The sequence below is a fragment of the Talaromyces proteolyticus genome (assembly GCF_021365285.1).
Source record: "Talaromyces proteolyticus strain PMI_201 chromosome Unknown BGW36scaffold_9, whole genome shotgun sequence".
Lineage (NCBI taxonomy): Eukaryota > Fungi > Ascomycota > Eurotiomycetes > Eurotiales > Trichocomaceae > Talaromyces > Talaromyces proteolyticus.
The window spans coordinates 1,058,407-1,082,480 of record NW_025764285.1 but is presented as its reverse complement, the minus strand read 5'-3'; the positions used below and the strand labels follow the sequence as shown (position 1 = coordinate 1,082,480).

General features: G+C 46.5%; 11 protein-coding genes across 11 annotated transcripts; 7 read left to right on the top strand and 4 right to left on the bottom strand.

Moving 5' to 3' along the window:
• Positions 1-251: 251 nt before the first annotated feature.
• BGW36DRAFT_383971 (MFS transporter) lies at positions 252-1,517 on the bottom strand. Its single transcript, XM_046216740.1, has 2 exons — positions 1,495-1,517; positions 252-1,437 (listed from the first exon to the last, which is right to left on the bottom strand). Exon 2 carries the CDS (start codon positions 1,352-1,354, stop codon positions 380-382), a length of 975 nt encoding a protein of 324 aa, XP_046069592.1. The 5' UTR covers positions 1,355-1,437; positions 1,495-1,517; the 3' UTR covers positions 252-379.
• Positions 1,518-2,632: 1,115 nt separating this feature from the next.
• BGW36DRAFT_212722 (DNA replication/checkpoint protein) lies at positions 2,633-4,733 on the top strand. The gene is made up of 2 exons (XM_046209942.1): positions 2,633-2,879; positions 2,943-4,733. The coding sequence occupies exons 1-2, from the start codon at positions 2,732-2,734 to the stop codon at positions 4,511-4,513; spliced, it is 1,719 nt and encodes a 572-aa protein (XP_046069591.1). The 5' UTR covers positions 2,633-2,731; the 3' UTR covers positions 4,514-4,733.
• Positions 4,734-4,957: 224 nt separating this feature from the next.
• Positions 4,958-7,525, bottom strand: BGW36DRAFT_429944 (putative C6 transcription factor; the record flags this gene model as incomplete). Its single annotated transcript, XM_046220768.1, has 4 exons — positions 4,958-5,032; positions 5,083-5,190; positions 5,242-6,792; positions 6,845-7,525. 4 exons carry the CDS (start codon positions 7,523-7,525, stop codon positions 4,958-4,960), a joined length of 2,415 nt encoding a protein of 804 aa, XP_046069590.1.
• Positions 7,526-8,339: 814 nt separating this feature from the next.
• Positions 8,340-9,269, top strand: BGW36DRAFT_429943 (putative sucrase/ferredoxin domain protein; the record flags this gene model as incomplete). Its single annotated transcript, XM_046220767.1, has 2 exons — positions 8,340-8,627; positions 8,694-9,269. The coding sequence occupies 2 exons, from the start codon at positions 8,340-8,342 to the stop codon at positions 9,267-9,269; spliced, it is 864 nt and encodes a 287-aa protein (XP_046069589.1).
• A 384-nt stretch (positions 9,270-9,653) lies between these two features.
• Positions 9,654-10,200, bottom strand: BGW36DRAFT_399133 (putative non-classical export protein Nce102; the record flags this gene model as incomplete). The annotated part of the gene is made up of 2 exons (XM_046218485.1): positions 9,654-9,848; positions 9,898-10,200. The coding sequence occupies 2 exons, from the start codon at positions 10,198-10,200 to the stop codon at positions 9,654-9,656; spliced, it is 498 nt and encodes a 165-aa protein (XP_046069588.1).
• A 1,397-nt stretch (positions 10,201-11,597) lies between these two features.
• Positions 11,598-12,002, top strand: BGW36DRAFT_212642 (uncharacterized protein). Its single transcript, XM_046209940.1, has one exon. It carries the CDS (start codon positions 11,690-11,692, stop codon positions 11,906-11,908), a length of 219 nt encoding a protein of 72 aa, XP_046069587.1. The 5' UTR covers positions 11,598-11,689; the 3' UTR covers positions 11,909-12,002.
• BGW36DRAFT_212649 (uncharacterized protein) lies at positions 11,741-12,823 on the top strand. The gene has a single exon (XM_046209941.1). The coding sequence runs from the start codon at positions 11,976-11,978 to the stop codon at positions 12,711-12,713; it is 738 nt and encodes a 245-aa protein (XP_046069586.1). The 5' UTR covers positions 11,741-11,975; the 3' UTR covers positions 12,714-12,823.
• Positions 12,824-14,179: 1,356 nt separating this feature from the next.
• Positions 14,180-17,224, top strand: BGW36DRAFT_212562 (uncharacterized protein). Its single transcript, XM_046209939.1, has 12 exons — positions 14,180-14,418; positions 14,468-14,505; positions 14,556-14,697; positions 14,754-14,881; positions 14,935-14,950; positions 15,017-15,235; positions 15,293-15,558; positions 15,622-15,636; positions 15,686-15,874; positions 15,920-16,386; positions 16,435-16,735; positions 16,798-17,224. The coding sequence occupies exons 1-12, from the start codon at positions 14,340-14,342 to the stop codon at positions 16,954-16,956; spliced, it is 2,019 nt and encodes a 672-aa protein (XP_046069585.1). The 5' UTR covers positions 14,180-14,339; the 3' UTR covers positions 16,957-17,224.
• A 68-nt stretch (positions 17,225-17,292) lies between these two features.
• BGW36DRAFT_429940 (putative sphinganine-1-phosphate aldolase BST1) lies at positions 17,293-19,064 on the bottom strand (the record flags this gene model as incomplete). Its single annotated transcript, XM_046220766.1, has 3 exons — positions 17,293-18,304; positions 18,356-18,489; positions 18,543-19,064. 3 exons carry the CDS (start codon positions 19,062-19,064, stop codon positions 17,293-17,295), a joined length of 1,668 nt encoding a protein of 555 aa, XP_046069584.1.
• Positions 19,065-19,680: 616 nt separating this feature from the next.
• On the top strand, positions 19,681-20,741 carry BGW36DRAFT_301152 (Polymerase/histidinol phosphatase-like protein; the record flags this gene model as incomplete). Its single annotated transcript, XM_046211667.1, has 3 exons — positions 19,681-19,839; positions 19,898-20,446; positions 20,502-20,741. 3 exons carry the CDS (start codon positions 19,681-19,683, stop codon positions 20,739-20,741), a joined length of 948 nt encoding a protein of 315 aa, XP_046069583.1.
• Positions 20,742-21,811: 1,070 nt separating this feature from the next.
• BGW36DRAFT_361738 (ATP-NAD kinase-like domain-containing protein) lies at positions 21,812-23,198 on the top strand (the record flags this gene model as incomplete). Its single annotated transcript, XM_046214301.1, has 2 exons — positions 21,812-21,837; positions 21,878-23,198. The coding sequence occupies 2 exons, from the start codon at positions 21,812-21,814 to the stop codon at positions 23,196-23,198; spliced, it is 1,347 nt and encodes a 448-aa protein (XP_046069582.1).
• Between the last annotated feature and the right edge of the window lie 876 nt (positions 23,199-24,074).

Sequence of the window (24,074 nt, the reverse complement as noted above, 5' to 3'; positions counted from 1 at the left end):
GGCGTCCTTCAGCCAATATCAAATCATTCTAACCGCTGATCACATACAAAGTATAACCTTTTCCAGCGGGAAGGGCTGGGCAGTTCTGCGGCATCATATAAATATTCTCTATGGCAATGGAGAAAGTTTGATATTTATAGACGGGATCCAAGCGAGCAAACGGTTGGGATGCCGTGGCTAGTGAGACCAAGCCACACCAATGAGATGCTGATGGTGGTCAACTATTCTATAAACATTATTCATATTATATTTCTTCTTTTCTGTATGATATAATGTGTCTAGTCTCGTTCCGCTAACGTATTCCACAAGCACCCTGCGCAGGGTACTTGTGGAATACGTTAATTAATGATGTGACGTTACATAATCTCTCTTTAAGATTTCATCGCCAGTGCTCATGGCTGAAATACCCTATTCCAGTTTCAGCAGGTGCTTCTGGTTTGTCTAGCTGCCAGGATGGAGTTTCGACGCTGACTGCATTGCAGTCTCCGTTGTTGCGATGATTATTGGTTCCACCACTATTATTCCATAATCTCATCACCAAAAGAGCCAACGCGGCGGCAAGATACATGAACCCCGTAAACAGCTGAACGGGGAGATATGCTGCAAGACCTTTCAGGCTATTCCGCAGACTAAGGGCGATTGGCTCAGCAACAGTGCAGGGGATGAACAAGACCACCCATGTCAAACTTAAGCTGCTGGGCAGGTCGCTCAAGCCGACAATGTCAACCAGTACAGCATACACCATTGCCCAGAACGTTCCCCCAACCATGCCAGCCAATATCGCGAAACTGTAAATTCCCGCCGCGTTAGTCGTCTGGGTCCACATGACCAGGCAGAGAAACCCGGCCAAGCCAGTGAAGGCGGCGGCGATGTTCATTCGGCCAAGTTTTAGACTGATCCAGCCTGTCAATGGTCGGCCTATACACTGGCCCAGATTCAGCATGGCACTTGTAATGCTGCCTTGATGCGCAGAGAGGCCAGCCGCCTGAGCAAAATCAGCCAAACTGAAAATGAGAATGACATAACCTAACATGCTGAAAAATCCCCACACGACAAAGAAGTTAAACCTGGGCTGGCGGAATTTTGACACCTGCAAGGCTCGATGTTGGCTACCAACTGCTTGGTCCCGGTCTCGGAGAAGATTGGCTGCAATGGCGATCATTGTCAGACATATAATCGCAAGAGAACGAAAGGTCCAGCGAAGTCCTATCTTGTCTAGCATAGCACCTGTGATGAGGGAATAGATTAATCCACCAAAGCCTGAGCCTGCTGCAGTTATCCCGTTGGCTAGACTGCGTCGGCGACGGAACCATTGCGCGGGGATGCCGCTTGTCCCGACAAACAGAAATCCCATTCCGAGACCGAAGCAGAGCGCCTGACTGAGGAAGAGATGCCATATTTTCGTTGCAAATGAGGCGGTGATCAACGATACAAATTGTAGTGCGGCACCGATATTACGTGTTGCACGAGTGCCCAGTTGACCCATGACTGCAGTTGCTAAGGGGGCCACTAACAGAGCGCATGACATGCTGAGGCCTCCGACAAAGGCATACTCGAGATTGCTGGTCCCAGGAAATAGGTCATGACTAAGGTAATATGCGAGGAACACACTGAATGACTTGAGAAGTGAATTATGAGTTAGCTGTGGCACATGAAACGGGAGAGAAAATAGCAGAGTAAGATATCATGGCTTGATAAAGAAGGAGTCTCAGCTCATACACTGTTTATTCCCCATGTATGGGCGTTGATCCAGAAAGTAGATGCAACACACACCCATCCATAACCACCGTCTGGGGGCTCGTATTCATCTTCTGCGAGCAGTATTTGTTGTGGCGCTTGGTGAGGCGCTTGGTGAGGCAAAGCGCTTGGCTGCTTGTCCGAGGTCATCTTCTTCAAATACTAAGGTGATTTCTTCGCCTAGTCATGAGAATCTCGCGGATGCTATCTAAATCTGAAAAGAGGAGCTTACCCGATAGTTACCGGTCCCCTCACTTCCTTAGTCTTTTACTTGCTCACCGTAAGTTGCAGTCTACTTATTTTTATCTTATCTGTGTTATTACACTGATGGTAGAAAGTTTTCATACCTCGCGAGACGTGCAGCAGCTAAAATCTAGGCTGTAGAAATCAAAGAGGGACAAAGAAACTGTTATTGGTTTGTTTTACCCTGTTCCCAAAGATGTGGTTAGATAAGATCTAACGACAATATCTTCCGATTACCATACACAGCTGCTCAACTACTGGGTTCTTTTTCCTTTTTTTGAGCTACCTTTTTTGTCTACTGTTTACTTGTTGCCATGTAATTCGCGGGTAATCCTGCATATTCACATGTCCCAGCAACTTCTCCAGATGGTAAACGTGGGGAAACATCAATTCTTCCAGTCCCGAATCTGCACATCACTCAATTCTTAGAAGCAATTATAAGGACTTAGCTCGACAACTGCAATTGATATTCGTATTTCATCTTGTTGTATTTGAAAATATAAACATCCAAGTTTCTTTCTTTTCGATTGATGCTCGAACTCTTTATTTACTTCGAAAGCCGATGGTGTGCTGAATAATTAACCGGCAGCCTGAGGCAGCAATGCCTAGTCGCGTCTCGACGCGTTAATTGATTCCGCCACTCCTCTCCAGCCTACACTATTTATTCCATCTATCTCTATCCAACCAACCCTCTCAAAACCTCATTATTTCGCCCTCTTATTTTTCCTTCTGGTTAAATAAACATGCAACAATGTCCCCCACCAATGCGTTGAGCAGCGTCGATGCAGCCCACCTCAACACGCTCCGCGCCGAACTGAAACAATGGGAAAAATTATTCTCAGACGCGAACGGGGGTAAGAAAGCAGGAAGACAGGATATCAAGCAGGACCCGGAGATAGGTAATTCCCTTCTCCATTTATCGCGATATAATAGTAGTGAACGTGATCTGACTACTTCCGCAGCTGCTAAATACAAAACATACGGGCGGCTCCGCGCACTTGAGTCGTCGTCTACTAACGAAGCCGAGTCTGGGCCGAAAGACGGTACGAAAACACCGTCAAAATTAGAGCAGCAGCAAGCACGGGGGAAACATAAACACGGAGGAGAGATCAAACACCATGGACAAACACCGCCGAAGTCGCAACTAGAGCTATTCACCCCAGCAAAGAACCGTACTATAAACGACCCGCACCATCCAGCGGAATTAGACCCATATGACTCCCCCTCTGTGTTTCGGCGACTGTTCAGCCCGTCAACACACCGGCAGACGCAGCAATCACCACTTCCATTCAAGAATGCTATCGGGCCGACCCCGCAGCGTGATGGGAAAGCATTGGGCCTGTTTGATTCGTTATCAGCGTCCGGGGGGAGTACGGCGACGCCATCCGCTCAGCGTGTTGCCATGGTCGGAAAGGATGTTATGAAGACACCTTCTGGCGGGAAGCGGAAGCGGCTGGAGGGGATTTCCGAGCAAGAAGCTGCAGAAGACGAGGATGAGGAACGAGCGGTTCACTTAGGTCGCACACCTGCTTCGTCAAGCAAAAAACTATACCTCGAGCGCTTTTTCGCGACACCGACTACCCTACGGTTCGCAATGATGGTTGAAAATGAGGGAAATGAGCGGACAGCAGGCACCACAAACAAGCTCTCTGCAGCAGAGACACACTCAGATTCAAACCCGCTAGGTTCAGAAACACCGAGCTTTCTGCGTCGATCGAATTCAGGACGGTATATCCCAAATCCCGACCCTTCGAACGGTCTAAGTCCGATTGGTATTCGAAAGACACAGCGATTTGTCGGGAAGGGCCTTAGTGCGTTGGTGCAGGGGCTGCGGGATATGGATAAAGAGCGGATGCAGGATGACTGGGATATACTGAGGGATATTGAAGCGGAACAGCAGCAGAATGGGGCAGATGTCCAAGTAGGCGACAGCCAAGCGCCGGTGTTGAATAGAAACGATCCTGAAGGTGAGAGTTGGAGTGGAAGAATATGGAAAAAGAAAGCCCCGAAACGAACGACGCGACTCGTCAAACTGAAGCCCGTCGTGCACACAAAACCCAAGCAAGCAAAAACAACCGCAAAGGAAACGAATAAGAAAGCAGAAGCAGAGGAAAGCGAAGATGAGCTATTCTCCGGCGCTGTCCCTGTTCCTTCAGAATCTACCTCTCGCCGCAAACCCCAAAATGATAAAAAACATGAAGGAGGCGAAGAGGAAGAAGGCTTCATCTCCGACAACTCCTCCGACTCCGACTTCGCCAAGTCCAGCACAAAAACCGAGCCTGCATCTAGCTTCTCCGAGAAAATAAAAGCAGCGATATCCAGTGTCAAAACGCCGCTTACCAATCCCTCAAAATCAGCAACATCCAAAAGCAAAAAGAAAGCAAAACCCCAATCAAACGAACACGACCAAGAAACAGAAAAAGCAACTAAAAGACGGAAAATCAACCCGGATGCACATGCCAACTATCGGTCGTTGAAGATACGCTCTATAGGGCAGCGCAGGTTTGGAAAGGGGAGGTTTGGACGGCGATGAAAGGCACGACACCACACATGCCGTGTACAGTGAAGTGGGTTGGTCTATTGAGTTTGATGATATAAAGTAACGAATGATGACCATATTTATAATTATATGATTAGTGTTGCATGCCGTTGGTGTTCACGTGGAGTTTAACGTGTTTATCGCTAGGTGGTGATATATACAGTATGCAATTGAGCGATGATCAAGGATCAAATTTACAGGTAATTCAAGAGATTGACTTTCTCTCCATAAATAATTTTTGTATGTCAATGGTATGTAACCAGCATATCCTTTGAAACCCGTCCATATATCCCAGCAGATTAATAAATTTTGAAACCCCTCATTCGTGTCGAATTGATAAAATAAAAATGTAATAATAGAATATTAACGAAGAAAATTTTATAGTCCGTTGGGTATCCAAGACCAAAAATGTCCACAATACAAAAAAGATGAAAGTATCTACAATGAATACGGAAAAGTTGAGAGGTCTTCCCAGTCAAACACCTGGAGAAGACTGTTAAAGTCATCGGGCGGCTGAGATAGAATTAGTTCGTGTTTTTAGAATTTAGAGAGGGCGGACATACCGTCAACAGATCCGGCAGATTGCTGTTCCCTTCAAATGACCCTGGTACACTGTCAAGTGGCGTTTGGATGGTTGACGAGGCGAGACCGGGAACTTGGGATATTGATGGCTTGGGAGGTTAGTATTTAGTATGAACGAAGGAAATTAAGCGAGATCTCACCAAGTCAACTCCATCAGGAGGAAGGTTCACCTCCGAATCACGCATGATCAGATTCTGAGCCACCGCGCTGATACGCTCAATAGTGAGCTTTTTGAATAGTTCTGCTTGGTCGGGATATAGCTCCGCTTTGACAAGAGAGAAAAGCAGGTTGAGGATGAAGAATTGCTTGGCGCCTTTCGCCATCACCATCAGCTTATTCTCAAGGCAGATTATCGATTTCTCGACCAGGTCGACCAGAGAATCGGTGATGACAGGAAGCACCTGGCGGAGAAGGTTCGATGTGTAGCCAGTGCGCGATGCATAGAGATGCTGTAGTATGGAGACACTGGCTTGGGCAACGCTGTCTGATAGATGAGCAAATGAAAGCCTGATTGAGGTTTCGTGTAGTTTCAGTTGACGGGACAGAATTAGCGTTGCCGCCTCGAGACGCGCTCGAGAAGACGATTCGAATAGTGGATCTTCGTTCGCCTCTATAGCGAATGGGGTGTGGATGGCTAATAGCCATTGGCCAAGTTTTGTCTCCAAAAAGGCTCTAGCGAGAGTGACTTTGTGGTTTGTTTGTTGGTCAGTCGGGGTTGGCCACAGAGGGAGACCAGCTTGGAAGCAGCCTAGTTCCCATTCCAACCTTCGAATGTCTTCATACGAGCATGACACAACCGGCGAGTTCATCAGACTACAAATCTTCAACCTTAGTGGGAGCGACTGCGCAAGAACGCACGGAAAGACACAGTCAGTGAATTCCTGCAATGGTCTTGACCGGGGCTCCTCTATTGTATTCTCGTTTATTTCGTCGTCGTTGATATTCAAAGGCGGAGCAGTATCAAAGTCTGATGCCTGCAAGGACGGGGGCATGCCCCTATCCATAGAAATCTGACAGTCAAGCTCAACAATGGTCGTCCAGATTCGTCTCCGCATTTCTTTATTGAACAAAGTGATTTTGGAAATGTGGTCTGGGTCTCGGTGGTAACCAGCCAGCATTGCCAGTTTGACCAAGTTTCCTGTATCCAACCATACCCGACTACGTCTAAGACCTTGTGTGTTGCGTGCTATAATTGCCAAGCAATGAATACGCAACACCGTCAAATCCGGTCGCTTAATATCCGAGACTTCGAGCCATTTCTCAGCGTAGCGAATCCAATTCACTACCTGCCATCGTGGAATGTTGAATTCACTCAAGGCAAGAGATCGCTCTGCCTCAAAGAATGCGAAAGCAGCGGCCAGAATCAACAGCAGTTGAGCGACAAATGCAGCTGAGACCATATCCGGCGAGTCTATTCGCGCCCACATCTCCGACAGTTCTCGTCGGAACGAAGGGATGTGAATTACCCGGTGGAACGGTTCGACGTAAGCCAGATACAGTCGAAGTAGCTCCTCAACAACCTGCTTGGGAGGGAGTAAAGCCATCAGCATAGCGGTGTCGGGGTTCGGAATGGGCTGCTTCATTTTCGCCTTCGTGGAACACATTCTAGAGTTCTCGTATCCAAAACGCAGACGTCTGATAGTCGGGTTATTTGTCTTTAAGTCGTTCATAAACGGTTTCAACTGGGGGAACTGCTATGGTCAGCCTACCATGTACATATGACCTCGGATTTTGAAAACTCACTTGCAAAAACAAATTGGCAAAAATCCCGCTGCCGTTGAAGCGAGTTCTCGTCTCCTTACCTCTAAGTATAACCTTGTTCGAAAGCTCCAACTTCTGCGACGGCGACGCCAACACCTGATCCCCGACATCCTGGTGGTTGTTGGAACGAGAATACCCATTCAAGTCTCCATCCGACATGGGACGCCAGTGATTCGCAGCCGCCGGGTTTGGAGCGTCCAGCACAGTATCCAGAAACCGGCGTCTAGACTGTCCCGGTGGTCGCGGTTCCGACGCAGGCAAGGCCAGGGACCGGGATGAGAAGATGCCAGACGCGGTCGACGGTGGTGAAATGGCGGCAATGCTGCTGGGCGGCGGCAGCGTGATATGGTTGCTGAAGCGGTCGGTCACGGCAGCAGGGCTGTTCGATGAGGTGGTGGTCACAGTCTTGGGCTGCTGCCAAACAAAGCTATCCTCGTATGTACATCGCCCGGGGGTGCGGCCCTTCAGACACCGGCCGCAGGTAGGATACTCGCGATCGCATTTCAGCTTCCTCGTACGGCATTGGGTACATGCGACGGTTCGTCTGCGACGCTTGCGCGGGCGCGTCTCAGCGTGTGAGGCCGTCTCGGCATCGGGAGCGGCAGCAGCGGACGGCTCATGATGGTTGTCGGGTGAGGTGATGGAATCCCCCAGAGAAGCCATGGTTGGGGCTGGTACTGACGCTGCTATATGCTCCCCTGGCCCCGAGAGCGCGGATGTCATTGCTTGGGGAACAATATCACGATCCTGCGGCGACTCGACCGAACTTTGATATTATTGAAAGAGAGGAAGAACAGAGTAGCAGAGGAGGTGCGGCTTCCGATGCTCGAAAGGGAACCCAGCCCCGAGCTGTGGAGCACACCACGCGCGGCCGGGCCAATAACGGGTGTCGCTGCCGGCCGGTTTCATATTCTCCAGGACCCGGAGAACGGCGGCTGCTCCGATATCTCTACAGTCCTCGGTACAGTCCTCGGTACAGTACTCTCTGCACTCTACAATCACCTATCGCCATCTGACAACATCTGACGGCCATCTCGTCTTGAACGGACTGGATCTCTGACGAGAGAAATCCCATATCCTTGTCATTGCCTAATCAGATGCTGGATGCGCTGTATGTCAGCTTGTTTGATAATCTTCCGATATATAACTACATCAACCATGAGAACACGAAACTGCCCGCGCAGTCGCAAACCAATCAATCCAGTCCAAACATTCGAATATTTCCCCAATGCAGCTTATGCTGGGCTAGGCAGACACTATATACTAGATGCACTACGTATATAATGCAACACTCGGCGATAAGCCTGCTAGGCTCGGGGCTCGGGTTTATGCGTTGCCTAATAAAGCTCGATCCTGGAGGCCAACACGCGAGAAATAGTCCATTCACAAAAAGGAAACTGAGAAAACGAATTTGCTAGGTTTACATGTGTATTGCTTAAACGAGAGCCAAAAAAAATTGATAATCGAAGAAGGCAAAATGCTCAAATCATGGTTCTCAACCCGCCTCGGAAGTGATCCTGACAAATACATCTTTCCGACAGTCGACCCTAAGGAAGACGGACCAGACTGTTTACGGGACTGCGCCGATTGCACGGTGCACTTCCCCGCCAAATTCCACATCGAGACAGAACGCAAGATATACGGCAAAATCAAGCCCTTTGCGACGCATGTCCTGGTTGCGACGGGGAAATCGGACTGGGTGTCGAAACCGGATTCAGAAAAAGGCAGTTTGGCGCACGCGTTGAGTACTGCTTCTACCAATGAGGTGTGTTGATTTACAAACACACATACACATATATATTTGGGTGGCTGCTGACTTGCATTGTTGCAGCGTCTTATGGTGAATACCTCGAATCTCAATTCCTATCGAGACGGCTCTGAAAGCGAGGGTGCCGATGATGGGACCACGGTCCTTGTTCTCCCCTCATTTGAATTCATTGACAACGTGACCATTCCAGCCGTTCCCGAGTTCGTGTCCCGCTTCATCAACAAAGAACCCTCGCAAACAGCAGCACCATCGCAGCTAAGATCGCGACCCTGCCCACACGATTACGTCGTGCTGCTATGCTCACACAAACGACGCGATGCTCGGTGTGGGATTTCCGCGCCATTAATCAAAAAGGAGCTTGAGAGACATCTGCGTCCTGCGGGGCTGTACAGAGATACAGATGACGAGAGACTCGGCGGCGTGGGGATCTACTTTGTCTCGCATGTCGGTGGGCACAAGTTCTCGGCGAATGTGCTGGTGTATAGAAAGCAGCAGGGCCAGTTGATCTGGCTCGCGCGTGTGACGCCAGAGAATTGTGAGGGGATTGTCAAGTATACGATTCTACAGGGCAAGGTCGTCCACCCGGAGTTTCAGCTGAGAGGCGGGTTTGACAAGGAGCGCGGGGTGACGAGTTGGTAGTGCAAATGTAGTCGGTTTCAGGGTCATTGTAAATAGATGTGCGTTCGTTATATAATCTTAAAATTAGGATGAGGAATCGAACATTTAATTTTATACATTCATTAAACAGCGATTCGGTGTAATTAATACCCATTCGTACATCAATTAACCCGTAGACAGCATGTGCGTGTACTTCGAAGTTGATCCGTCAATTTCATCAAAGTTCACATGAATTACAAAACATCGATGTTATTCACCCATTAATATATAACCACCCATTACCAATCATACATTAACCAACTATTATTTTATGTATTACGTATCAATTTTAATCAGCTCCATTCCTTAGATGAAGCGTGAACGTCATTCCCGCGTATTCCGGACGCAGGGAGTGTCCAGTCCAAGCTAGACCTGCGACATTCCAGGTCGTCGCACCGATGGGCGAGCGGAGAGGTTCGAGCTTGATTTCCCGCCAACAATCGAGAAAACGAGACTGGCCATATAGGCAGCCCAACCAAACCAGAAGAAAGCGCAGGCCGCCTGGGCTTCGCGGCATCGACCTGACGATCCCTGAGCAATGGAGTTGAAATCGATAAAGTTCTGCAGAGTTATTAATTTGTGTATGACAAGAAAGAAAGATATATCATACGTGGTTTCCACAGCTATTTCCATGAGTTCTCGCAGCCAGAGTCACAGCGGCACAGAAGAAGAAGATGGCATTCAATCCATCGATAACGACCAGGAAGATCGGGTGGCCAGCAAGGCCCTCGCTCCACGAGGCCGGGATTAGGTAGAAAAGGAAGAACATGGAAAAGGCAGCAGTAAACATGCTGAAGTGCACACTTTCCGGATTCCAGCTCGACTGAGCTTCGAGTGAGCCCACGAGACCGAGGAGTATAACCGTGAAGATGAACTCCAGAGCACGGAGGCTGAGACTGACGATTCTGGGCATATTGAAAGAACAGGCTGTGCGATTCAAGAACTATGAGGAGTCGACGGGAATGTGGCAGAGGAAGAAATGCTCAGGATCGATAAATTATATAACCAGCACCGGAATGCTGCGGGAGTCGAGTTTTCCTGGCCAGCAGAAAACGGGAAGTCGTTGAGCAAGGAAGCCGGCCGTTTTGCGCTGCAGTGCGGATGACGGCATGTCTCGTGACGTCACCAGTGGTATACACTGGTTGTCGGCGGATCATGCGTTTCTCCAGCTCCGGAAGCGCGTTGGCCAATGAGCGCGCCTCGATCCCGGAGGTCACGGGCTCTGGAGTAGGGCCAGCCTGCTGCTTCTTTCCCTGCGCCAAACAGTCTGATCATCATGATCATCATTATCATATCTGTCGGGATCGAGGCACAATCCATCATCCCTCACTCTGTGCGGAATTGACATTCTGCGTAGAATGAAGAATGAAGACAATCTCGATTGTCGAACCTGGAAAGGGAGGCGGTCGGCTCCCGGCTAAGTCGAGCCAGACACCGCATCGATCAATGAGATTGCGTTCCGTGGTGCGTTGATCCACGTACAGTTTACTCCGCTGTATACACTGTGCATCAATTGGACAACATGAGCAGGTAGCAGTCGCACTGTCAGCCGCATCTGAGCCCATCTGTTATCCTTTATACAATAAAAGTCATCAGCTCTAGGCAGCTACAATTCCTGAAACCTGATCGCCATGAGTGGTGCTTCGGGGTTAGGGTCGGGGTGGGCTCGGGGTCCTGGCCGTTGAGGCTATTTCTGCGACCTTATTCTGTTCATCCATGTTGGGCGACCAATGCTGTGGCGGGATGAGCCTCAAACTGGAGAAAGGAATGAATCACGTGACACCAACACATAGCATCTCTGCCATTGGTGAATCGAAGGTGCAGGCTAGGCTCAGGAGGGCAGGAACACCGCTGGCTGCATGATTTGGGCCAGACTTGGGTCGGGTCCTCGTCGAATTTCATCATTTCCATGATTAAAATATGGTTAATGCTTAAACCGTGTCTTGGTTTAAGGTTGATGCCAAGCAACTCCGTATGCTACGCCGTGCTATTTATACTAGCTGAGGGCTGCTGTGAGTGGCTGTTCTGGATGCTCGGCAGTGAAAATCGAGATAATCAACCGAAGAAGGATCTGACTCAGCCAGGGGCTATCCCAAAACGCCTAATTTCACGAAACGAATTGCTGGTGCCTGGGGCGCTACCAGCCTGCACTGATGGCGAATACCATATGCCTATCCAATGGCCTGATATCGCACTGTTATTACTGCGCCGGTGCTAGGTGATGATTGTCGAGGCTATTTATTCAGCTGGCAACCATCCTTGGCGTGTCGGCGTCCCGAACAGGCTTAGAGTGAGCGCTGCGGGCAACCAACTTGGGATGGCCCTGGGCTCTTCCTGCGCTGGCTCACAGTGACTCAAGTGCTGGTCTTATACTGGGGCTTCTCCAGGCTCCCACATTTTAAATGTCCCGCCTAATATTTATATTACGCGTCCAGGCTGTCGCTGCCTGGACTGGCCGTCCAGATCGCCTGCTAACTCGCTCTCTTTGGTTGTCTTTGCCTAAGCGTGCCTCGGCCGCCGCGCTATTCTATACGCCTCCAGCCTATCACCGCCGCCTCGTTGCCGCCCGGCCCACTGCCTTTCTTGCTGTATACAGCTTTATACCGTATACAGTACTATAGACTTGGCTATCGCTTACTCGCTCACCCTGGATCTCCGCCCTAAATACGCACAGAGCTCGTCGTCGTCATGGATCAGGAAAACATAGAATACACCGACCTGTTTGACTTCGAATCCTTGATCCACTATGGCCAGGACCCTAGTATAGACACGTTCAATGCATTTACCTCTGCCGGCCTGTTCGACACCTCATATCAAGGGCCACCGCTGGCAGGGGATCCGACCTTTGTCCCGGCGACGCCTGCGGAATACTCCTTTTACAACAACAATGCTTATCTCACTTCGACCCCGGCATTCACGGCCTCCCCTCAAGACTTCCGTCCGGCCGTGGACAATTGGGCCGCAGGGGATGCTCGTGCTCGCCCGATGAAGGAGAAGCGAAGAGACGCCGCCATTGATTTTCATATCCAGCGAAGTAGCAGTGCGCCTCACTATCCGCACTCACTTCCTGCAAAACCGCAGCAGGCTTCTGATGCGCATTCAGCCTCTTATTCCCGTGAATCCTCCCAGGAGAGTTTCACAGAAAAACCACAAAGCGTGGGATCAGTCTCTCATGCCACTCCAGGCTCCTCCCGGAGCGAGCAGTTCTCAGAGGGCACTCCTGGTAGCATGGAGTTAGTCCTCGACATGAACATGAATGCAGCCACGCAACTTCCAAAGAAGCAGAGAAAGCGGACCAAGGCGGAGATCGAGGACTATATCAATGTCCGTAGAAATGGAGCCTGCCTAAAACATAGAAAACAACATAAGAAGGTAATTTTTCCTACGCTTTTTTTAAATCGGGAAGTACTAATATTAGCAGTGTAACTGCCTGGACAAGATTATCTCGACTCCCGGCACCCCAAAAGTGAGGACCAAAAACTCTCGGGATAAGCAACCATCGCTTACCCAGACTCCCAGCCCATATGGATCCATTCAGTTCCCATCGTCGTCGCAGGCTTCATCACTGCAACCACTGTCACAAGTGGATACCCTAGCACGGGGTGAGGTGGGTAACAGCAGTCTTCCATCACACCCTTCTCAAAACATGCATCCATCGCCATACCAAGAGTTACCTCGAACTTCTTCGGCACTTCAGCAGCCTGGCTTTACCTGCCTTATGCCGCACTGTACTTTTCGAACCCACTCGATCCCGGAACTAAACGAGCACTACCAAATGCATCCAAGACCCAACCAGCCTACACATGACGCCAGGTATCTGCATAACATGGAGCATGGGCTCGCATGGCAATACCCTCAACAGCCTCTACACCTGATGGGCTCTAGTTCGCACATGGGATCTCCACTTTCCGAACCATTCTCCTCTCCAAGCACAGCCTCCCTGACGAGGATGGTCAGCTTGCAGGGTCCAGAGATGACGGTCGAAAGTCAAGCGATGGGAAACCATGCACAGATTCTACATGCCAATTCAGAACTCGCCGTCCAATTACCGTCAAACGAGCCGTTGGATCCGAGTGCCAGACACCAACCGAACAGCAGCACGAGGCACCAACGCCGCATATATGGACCAGAAGCCTCCATTCGCGAACCGGTAGAGGTTTCACATCCACTCGAGGTAGAGGCGCGTCAGCAGAGCCAGCAGCATCCACGTGATCGCAGTTTACGAACCAATGCCCAGCCACTAGAGAAGATCACACGCGATACCGCGCGGGTCGAGACGATCGAGCATCTACGTAAGCGTGGTTCACGAAGGAATCTACAACTAGAAAAACCTCGACACGAGACAGACACCAGGGCTACCAACCGCCATCTACCGCTAGAGGAGCCACTTGCCTGGAGAGCATCATCCGACTTGCTAACTTGTGCGAATCTCATGCCGGAAATGCGCCAAGCGTCACACTTATACAACTACATTCTACTATGCAGTGTAGCGGTGATACAAACGCTTGTCACTTTCTTCGATGCCCTTGTACGGGTTCTGCCGGCTTTCTTGAGTACGATTTGCTTCACGGAACGGGATTTGTCTGCGATTATAAAGATTACTGCATAGGGATAAGCGAGTTCGGTTGTCTAGGCTGGTTGGCTTTTTTGCCATGTGCTCTATATTTGCTAGCGTTCAAGCGTTTTATGTAGATAGTTATATCGTTAATATACAGACCATTGTTCACATACTTGGAGGTTTTTTTGAAGAATATCTGCTACAACAGTCTTATCAATATTGATATCGCTTATTATGATCACTTATAATAATTCTACTACTGGCCCGGATAACTTTGAAGATAAAGCTTCCCCGCTCCCAAGTCCGCGGCATGCTGGCAGAATGATCTGAAAGCCGAATACCGAGCACCGGATCCCGAATTCCGCAAACCGGGAATAACATTCTCACCATTAACATCCAGAGCCGCCGCTTTCCGGTCTGGTCAGAATATCTGCTACGAGAAGCGACCGATCTCTTGTTCAACGATCGGAAATCCGAGAGCACGCAATGCCTCAATGGTCGAGGCTGCCATGCTTCACCAGCGGCTTTCCCTTGTTTGCGACAACTGCAAGTTGCGTAAAGTCAGATGCTCCAGTACGTCTAGTCCCAATGCAGATTTAATACAAACTGAACGTTGCCGCAGAACCTCAACCACCGGAGACGGCGTGCATAAATTGTCGAGTATGTGATTATTCCGATAAAGAGGCAATAATTAAGTAATAGTCAAATAGAAAAGGGGCTATATATGTGTCTTTAGTCCATTAAGGAGGAAGTTCAAGCATCCAGTATCTGGGTCGCAATTAAAAAATGGCACTGATAACCCTTCTGTCGACCGGCCGGACCAAGCAGTGGTTTCGTCTTCGTCTACTAGAGGTTTGCACCGCAAAACCCAAGGCAGAGGTGTATTTTCTAAGTAAATGATATAGAAGACTCGTCGCCAGTACTGAGCCCTCCAAGTTCAGTAGAAAATGCGACTATTTCTCTCCTCTATGTCGATCAACTACTCCATACACGACAATCTACAGGCAGGACACAAAATTCATCATGGCTTTTGGGAGTAAGTTGCAACATCAAGTTTTACAGATATTGACATTACTAAATATTCTGAAGGCGAACGAGAATTATCGTACGTTATTGAGGATCCCGAAATTTATGTTTCCCCCAAATCTTTCTCTAACGTACTTGCATTCAGTTGCTACCTCTAGTATGAGCTTTTTTTCAGAAACACGGCTCAAGACTCTATCCAATCTCATAGGAAATAATGCAGTCGAAGTATTGATCAAATACATATCTGACATGGTGAAATCGCGACTGGATGGGCTTCATCGCAGCTTAGGGCCCTCCAGTATTTGGAAACGATATGAGGAAAGACCCAGGGTTTCGACAGAAAAAGCTAGACTCTTTATTCAGGGCAAGTTAATACTCCTTCTCATTCTACAAAAGATTTTGCTAATACACGTGCCCACAGTGTATTTCGAACAAGTCCATCCTCTACATCCATTCCTGGACCGAGTAGAATTCGAACATAGAGCATTTAATCCAGATCACAGACATGATATCATTTCCAATACTTCATGGGAGGCTCTATACTACACAGTTCTCGCCTTAGGATGCAAGTTCCAAGGTGGTGGCTCGTTCGACCCCGGTTGTGGAGAAGCCTGGAAATTATTTCGAGTTGCTCTTGAACTATTTCCGAGGATAATGCTGCTGAATACAGGCCTTGCAGAAGTCCAGGTATGAAGAGCAATTTCTCAACTGCGTTATTTTGACTGACGTTTGTCTTACCTTATTTTATAGGCGCTCACGGCGATGGTAAGATGTTCAAAATCTTTATCAGGTTATGTTATTGAATACAAAGCAGGCTATATTCTCTCTAAATCTTTCATGCCTCCAGATTCAAGGAAAAGTTATAGCTGAGGCAGCACGAGCAGCTCAAAGAGCTGGATTGAGCAAAACTACTACGAGTGTAGACGCGGATGCGCGTTCTCGAGCATTTTGGGTCGTATACTATATTGAGAAAACCGTCTCATTTAATCATGGCACCACATCTGTAAGAGAACCTCCTTCTTTTCAATTCGAGACTAAATGAAAACAGTTGATATTGGATTGCGACATTGGTTCTCCAATCCCCTCAATACCAGAGGCGATATTCAAAGGGTTTGATTGGTTTCTAGCTTCGATTCGAATTGCTAGACTTTATTCATTAACCTTTACCGAGTTGTTTTCTATCAGTGCGACAACCAACTCGGTTCCGACCTATTTGTCCAAAATTACCAAAATTGAACAACTTTTGGAAAATCAGCGACAAGCCATTCCCATTGAATTCCGACCAGGCGAGAAGCTCCAGATCGATGTTCTCCAAAACTATTGCGAGGTCATAGCTGCCCTTCGTATTCACTATCACTATCACGAACTTCGAATAGCCTTGTGCAGATTAAGGGTTCACATCATCGGAGACCAAAGCTCCCCACAATCCTTCGCTTCAAGAGATATGATGGAATCCGCCCGAGCAGTTATTGAGCTGACTAGAACAATCTATATTGAACCATTTATACCACTTCAGTAAGAGCTCTTCCCGTTCTCAGAGCCCCTTCCACTAAAAATGGGTAGTATTCTTGTCTTCATGCCTTTGTCGGCCTTGTTTGTTTTATTCGATCTTATTATACATAACCCGACTCATAAAGAGACCCAGGGAAATCTTGCTTTACTAGAAAGTGCTGCAGGATATTTCAGTTCGCTTGAGTATGCGACGAAAGGTAGCTTTCCAAGCTCTATGCTTGCTAAATTCGCCTATATAAGTCGCTCATTCGTCGACAATTCGATAATCGGTGGACAAAATGACGATGGGGTTGGCTTTCAAGAACCTACATTGTCACACCCAGATTCATTACCAAACCCTGAAATATCTGATGTAAGCAATGCTCAATATTCAAAAGGCTTGATTTGGCGATTTCTGATATATTTTCTTCACAGAGTCCAAATCCTCTAGAACGCACAGAAACGGAGTTTTTTGAGCCTTTAAGCTTTCCAATGGACATGGGTGGTTCTGTTGACAATATGATATTTCCTGGGTTGGAGGTGCGAGATCTCTTTGGGGCTCCAGTGCCGGATTTTCATTTGATTTTTCGATAATATGTTTCCAGACGTCGTTGTGCAACACAAAACACGTTTTGGATAATTTTGTAGTCTATTTTTACAGTGCATTATTGATAAATCGATCAGTATATCTGAAAGTGCGTAAATTCAGGTTTCCTGGTATCGAGGAACAAGGACTTGTATGAGTATGATGTACACTGGTATGGAACATCCATAGTGGCATTTCTTTATACCTATTTTACACCAATTACAACTGTAAATTTATGAAGGAAAAGAAACTTATTTTACTAAATGTCATGTTAGGATAGTCTTCAAGCATATAATAAATATAATACACGCCTTGGAAATATTCGCAGTCACCCGTTAGATGGGCTAGGTTTTATATAATGTATCCAGGAATCCTTCGGCGAATTGACTAAGAACAACATTCCCAGAAATGCTTCCCCCGATACCATAAAGAGCAGATGTATCCCCTGGTTGTCGTGAATTGATACCCCCCTTTATTTTACGTTCCTCGATTTTGTGTAGTTCATTGGCTACTGCATCGCGTAGATCGGAAACAAGAACGTCGACACTCTCGGCACTCGGTTTTGTGAACGCGCAATGTATAGCTGGCGGGGACTGCAATGCATTTAGATGCCAACCTTTTGCGGACATTGTATCGGCAATATCATATGTATCAATTTGACCGTTCTTACTTGCGAACGCGACGACGCTGACCATAGGGTGGCCGATAATGCAAAGATTGCCGCAAAGAATTGGATCATTTAAAATAGCACGCTCCAGATTCTTTGCGGCTCCTACAATCTGACGACAAGTGGCTATGTAGCCTGACTCTCCGATTGCCATTAGACTGGCCCAGCAGCCCGCAATCAACGCTCCTGGACGGGACCCTGCCATCGAAGGAGAGGCGTAAGCACCACCGGACCAGTTCGGAAGAATGAAATATTGATAGTTTCGAAACGAGCGATCCCGGTATAAAAGCACGGAGTTGCCTTTCGGAGCAAAGCCATATTTGTGGGTGTCAACACTGATACTGGTCACACCAGGTTGACGAAAGTCGAATCCACCTTCATCTTCGTAAGGGGATGGAAATCCGGCTTGCTTGAGAAAAGCAACGACAAATGATCCTAAACAGCAATCGACGTGAAGTGGAATCTTGTTTTTTACGGCCAGGTTTGAGAGACTGGGAATATCATCGACAATTCCATGAGGAAAATTCGGAGCTGAGCCAACCAATAGCACTGTGTTGCGATTGATCAAACGACGGACTGAAAGGATATCGACTTTATAATCTGGTGCAGGACAGGAAACCTCGTGCAGTTTGATATTGAAATACTTTGCAGCTTTATAAAAGGCTGCGTGTGCTGTCTCTGGAATAATCCTGGTTCTCACTAGTTAAATATGTTACTCAAAAGCGAAGAAATACACTCACATTTCGGGGTTTGTGACACCGCGCTCAACAGAAGCCTTGTCCCGAGCTGCCAAACAAGCCATGAGAATGGATTCGGTGCCGCCAGCTGTCGTGACGCCTACTCCACCAGAAGGGCCATTGAATAAGGCCAATACCTAGATATTTGTTAGCCAAGATTAAGACAAAGTACTACAAGAAATAATCTAACCATAGCAACAATCTCGGCCTCCATTTTTCTTACACCAGGAAACACATCGGGATGGATAGGGTTTGAAACACTGAATTTGCCTATGGCTTCGGTTTGTAAACTCAGTAGATCATCGCCGCCATGATACACGGTACCACTAACACGACCGTCTTCCCATCTTGTATGATCCATAGCATGTAGTTTCTCCAATTCATCATTCACTTCGATCACGCTCCATCCTTCTTTCGGTAAAGTTAAATATCCCTTAGAATTAGGGTCTCGCTGAATGAGTTTTTCTTCCAGTCTTGCTAGAATCTGCTTATCGACATTTCCTCGCGTTTTTGTCTTGGGATATTTTATTGAAAGTATTCCGAGCCCAATAGAATAATAAATCCTTTTAATACTCCCGAATATGCCATATTTGCTAATATTGTAATATAGCTTGTTGATACAGCGAAGCAGGAAGAAGGCAGTGATGATGTTTGATACCAGTCCGAAGTTGTGAATTCTCCATGTCTGATTTAGAGTCCTCAAACTTGTCATATTCGCTTTCGATAAGAGTGGAATGAATCCCATGCTTCCAAATACTGTCCTCATAAACAGATTTCGAATTTATGGGCAAGAACTGGTGAAGATTTAATTCTCCTTTCATTGACTAAATATCCGTATTGATATAAAAAGACTTACATATTGTTAAGTCATCGGTTTCGTAATCCCCGTACTCTTATCGACTTCCGTAACTACTCCACGCCGGTTCTCGGTTTACGATCTTGGATCAAGCCCAACGCCGAATCCCGAAAGCATCTGTTGTAATTACTACCTTTCTGATGCAGTGCGGGTAGAAGACCAATTACGTAGCCGTAAGTTGAAAATTCAATCATCGTGTATTGTATTAGAAGTATCGCGACCTAAACCCCTCTTTATCATGTAAGCCCTCACTCGACCCCATTTAATTAACGTTCTGTTAGGTTTTCCAATTGCGTACATCCGAATATTGTAAAAAGATAATATGTTAAATATTATTTAATAGAGCTAGCTTTTCGACTGATTCGGGTAAACTTATCGGCCCTACCCTCCTCTCTGCATAAAAGGAAGCATTGTACTGGCAAAATATTAAACTTCCCGATCGGGAAACAAATACCAGTACTTACTGGACAAGATGCCGTTCTCTCATCACTCGCATTCGGGTGAATTCTGCCCGAGCCATGCTTACAATACCCTGGAGGAGATGATTCAAACCGCAATAGCTAAGCATATGGAAGTATTTTGCTTGACTGAACATATGCCTCGGTCGGATGAGGATCTTTACCCAGAAGAGGTCTTCCCTATTTCACTTCTATTTCTTCAATATTGGCAAGCTAACGAGGCATTAACAGATCGCTAGTGGTGTAACTTTTCAGTCTTTACTTACCAATGAAGAAAATTACTTCAGAAAAGCGAACGAGCTGCGTGTAAAATATTCCACGCAGATCCACATTCTTATTGGCTTTGAATCGGAGTGGATTAGGAATCCTGGATCTTTAACGCTGATCCAAGGTTCTCTCTCTAGATTCTCCTATGACTTTTTTGTCGGATCGGTACATCATATGCATGGGATCCCTATAGATTGGAATCGCGAAATGTATGTGCGAGCGAGAGAAAAGTCCGGAGGAACTGATGAAAGACTCTGGGAGGATTATTTCGACGAAGTCTTCAACATGTTACTTCATTTGAAGCCAATGGTTGTCGGTCATTTTGACCTCATTCGACTTCAAAGCGACGATCCGAATCTAACCAAAGGGGGATTCAAGAGAGGAAAAGGTGTATGGGAGAAAATTCAAAGGAATCTGAAATTGATTAACAGTTATGGTGGGCTATTGGAACTGAACTCTGCTGCATTAAGAAAAGGGCTGCAGGCGCCTTATCCCGCTGCAGAAATTTGTCAGGTAATAAGATTACCTTCCTTTCTTCATATTGTCTTTGCTACTTACTATTAATTAGGAATTTCTGGCAATGAACGGGCGATTCTGTTTATCGGATGACAGTCATGGCGTCGATCACGTTGGAGCCAAGTATCATGAAATGCTAGATTTTACAGAGCGTCAGGGAATCACGGAATTGTATTATTTGAACCTAGACTCGCAAAGTACTAGCACAGTGCCAGATTCCAGGTTTCCACGGACTCATTTCAAATCACGATCATTGTCTAAAATAAAACAATCGACCTATTGGATTATGTGAATAGGTTTATCTAGAACATTTTATTTGTTTGGCCTTGAGATTGAACCAATTATTGTTAGCGGTATTAGAATTATACGTGCTTACTTCTGTAAAGAGATAAATTATTCTTGTACTGTAGTAGTATATTAAGAGCAGAATCAATAAAACCTTGAGAAGCGTCTGTATGGCTGGATTTATCGCAAATCTCTACCATCATATAAAAATGTCCAAGATCCTTTAAAATGATAATTTTAGTGCTTTGACAAAGAGTACCAATGGCAGTCTCATGATCATATTCCTGACTTATCTCCGGCATATATTTCAAAGCCACTCCTGTCTTGTTCCTTGATAGATAACAAAGATGATATCGAAATGAAATCACGGCCCGGGGTTATTATTTCCTTTATGGGCTGTAGTGCTAATTGATTGGGAATGATAGATAATTCCAGACCCCGACAGCCGTGCTTGGGACTGAGAGGAGCGGCGTAAATGTTCATACGCCAATAGTTGTATTCAACATTAGGTTAGTACTAGCGGAGTCAGAATTTCTGTATTCATGCTATTATCTGAGTTCCGTTGCTAGACAGTCTCCGTCCGAGATATTCTGATGGTGTTGCCACTCAAGAAGATTTACACCGCCAAACCTCAAGGTTGACACAATAGGAAACCAGTATCCAGTCGTTTATGGATTATATCAGTTTATTAGTTTGACCTGGCTGATTCTTCAGGAAGATAGTCTTTCGGAAGCGATTATAAAAATACTAGCTAGTTCTCTCGTATTTTGATTCTTAATGTATACAAGCCGAAGCTGGTTTTTGGTTTCCCTGGCAATTACGAATTAGTTTCATTTGACTGCTTGAAGTTTCAAAATGTTACAGTAACTCAGTCAACTCTTCGTATCTCGGATTTCGGCTTATACGCCCAGTAGGTGACCCATTCAAATGGACCTGAAACTTCTTCTTTTCAAAGAGAAAACTTCACTACATCGACATATCTAACCATGTAGAATGTACCAGAGGATGGAATATGGAATTCGAGGATCAAAAAGCCTCCCTTGAGGTTCAAACCGCACGACTAGAGCTGGACACTACATGCCTGAATATTATTTACAAGCAAAGTAAGTAGATAAATCGTGAAAAAATCACCCTTGATTGCAGCCCTCAACAAATTGACCGCTACGTAGATTGGGTTGCGCGACGAATAACACGAACAATTCGATATGTTTTTATTCTCTGGGTTCAATTTAACGAGGGAAAACTTTGCATTGAATATGCAAAGGAGAGACGAGATCGCCTGCATGTCAAAACATTATGCTTTCACACAATTGAGACTTGTACATCCCAGACTATACAAGGGTGGGCTGATTCGCTTACCTCGCGGGCATACAGAGGGTCTAAGATTGGGAAAAGCATAAAGGTTTTCTTGAACCCATTCTCCGGCAAGGGGTTTGCCGTGAAGGGTTACTATGAATATGCCGATCCTCTCTTTACCGCAGCGCATTGTCGTGTGGAAGTTCAAACAACAAAATATTCTGGTCATGCGCAAGAGTTGGTCAGGGAGGACCCGGATATTAATTCTTGGGATGTCATCGCCTGCTGTTCTGGGGACGGCCTCCCTCACGAGGTTCTCAATGGTCTAGCACAACGGGAAGATGCTGGACAGATATTGAGAAATATTCCCGTTATTCAGCTGCCTGGTGGCTCGGGAAACGCAATGTGTGTCAGTCTCTTCGAGACCACCAGCATTTCCCACGCTGCGCTATATACGATCAAGGGTGTTCCGCATTCAATTGATCTCATGTCAGTTACACAAGGAGACAAAAGGCGGATCTCGTTTCTATCGCAAAACTTCGGGTATCTGGCTGAGTGCGATCTTCAGACTGAGCATATGCGGCACTTGGGGGGTGCGCGTTTCCTGGTTGGATTCTTACAACGAATTTTCAACCCTCCAGTGTACGGATGTGATATAGCAATTCATAAGGATTCAAATGGTGATCGGAATTATGAAATGGGAAACGAGCCCAAGGACTCAATGATCTCCAATGAATCTACCAATCAAGCCCTGCCTTGCCTCCGCTTCGGTACAGATTCTGATGAGATTCCCAATGGCTGGACACTTGAGCGCCATGCAAATTCGGCGATTATTTTTGCTGGTCAGCTTCCATTCGTAGATGCTACCTCAAAGGTTTTTCCTTCCGCGAAGCTTGACGATGGAATGGTGGACATGATACTGGTAGACGCGGGCATCGGCAGCCTCAAGTTCCTTAAGATTTTGCTAGAAATTTCGAAGGGAACCCATGTACGAATGCGTGAGGTCCATTACCGAAAGGTGGCAGCATACCGAGTCTCTCCTATGCGGACAGATGGCTCACTAAGTGTGGATGGAGAGATGTTTCCGTTTGCACCCTTTCAAGTCGAAGTGCATCAACAGCTAGGCATGACTCTTTTACCCCCAGAGTCCATTAAGTATTCATCATAAGGAGCATTAATTGGTTTGACTATCACTTTATATTCTGAACAGAATCCATATTACTTGGTAGTCCTTATAAGACTTAAAGACGATTTAGGAAGTGCAACTTTATCAAAGTTACTAGGTCATACTAGATATACGATGATGATTTTGACTGGAAGTTCTCATACTTGTCTGACAAAGCGGTTTTTGAGCTCTCCCATACATGGTTGTGATATCGCATTTCATGGATATTTAATTGAGTGGCGGGAGCTTCCCTTGACAAAAATTTAGAGAAAGGGTTAAAGAAACAGTAATTTCACTATTAACAGATATTTCTCCATATTACAGTCCTGATACGTGTCGTAGAAAATACCAGAAGGCTAGACATTGAAGTTTCTCAAAAATATATCATTTTCTAAGCGGATTAGCTGCCATTCGTGGATGATCCATCCAAAGTTTTACCTCAAGTTAAGTATAACGATGACCTAGCCGACGTTAGCATGATCGACTATGGTATTGAAGTTTCAACTAGGAAGTTTAAAAAGAAGCATGAGTGATAGCCATCGAAAGACCCTAACTCTAACGGGTCATTATAGCCCAGTAGGATCGGTACCTCTATCACCACCAAATGAAATTTACTGACAACATCTGACAGTTTAAAATTACCTCTTTTGTCTTATCAATAGGTTTACGTATTTTGTTTATATAGGCGGTGGTATCACAGTTCTGTTTACCCTAGTGCTCGGTGGTCCGTTACTCTAGCGGCTTCCGAGATACGATGATTTAAGTTCAGTAACCAAAGTCACTACAGACTTCGGGCGTTTTCGCTCAGGCGACTGACAATTTATACCCCGCATTTTTTTATGGGACCCAAGACGTAACATAACCAGTAATGATGGTTTC

What these genes read in the sequence shown, in the direction of transcription:
- BGW36DRAFT_212562 (XM_046209939.1), top strand. Translation starts at nt 14,340, where the DNA reads ATGGTCGAGGCTGCCATGCTTCACCAGCGGCTTTCCCTTGTTTGCGAC. An exon ending in TTCGTCTTCGTCTACTAGAG is followed by an intron (nt 14,698 to 14,753) that starts GTTTGCACCGCA and finishes ATGATATAGAAG; the next exon opens with ACTCGTCGCCAGTACTGAGC. An exon ending in TTAATCATGGCACCACATCT is followed by an intron (nt 15,875 to 15,919) that starts GTAAGAGAACCT and finishes AAATGAAAACAG; the next exon opens with TTGATATTGGATTGCGACAT.
- BGW36DRAFT_212649 (XM_046209941.1), top strand. Translation starts at nt 11,976, where the DNA reads ATGGATCAGGAAAACATAGAATACACCGACCTGTTTGACTTCGAATCC.
- BGW36DRAFT_212722 (XM_046209942.1), top strand. Translation starts at nt 2,732, where the DNA reads ATGTCCCCCACCAATGCGTTGAGCAGCGTCGATGCAGCCCACCTCAAC. An exon ending in CAAGCAGGACCCGGAGATAG is followed by an intron (nt 2,880 to 2,942) that starts GTAATTCCCTTC and finishes CTACTTCCGCAG; the next exon opens with CTGCTAAATACAAAACATAC.
- BGW36DRAFT_383971 (XM_046216740.1), bottom strand. Translation starts at nt 1,354, where the DNA reads ATGGGATTTCTGTTTGTCGGGACAAGCGGCATCCCCGCGCAATGGTTC.
- BGW36DRAFT_212642 (XM_046209940.1), top strand. Translation starts at nt 11,690, where the DNA reads ATGTCCCGCCTAATATTTATATTACGCGTCCAGGCTGTCGCTGCCTGG.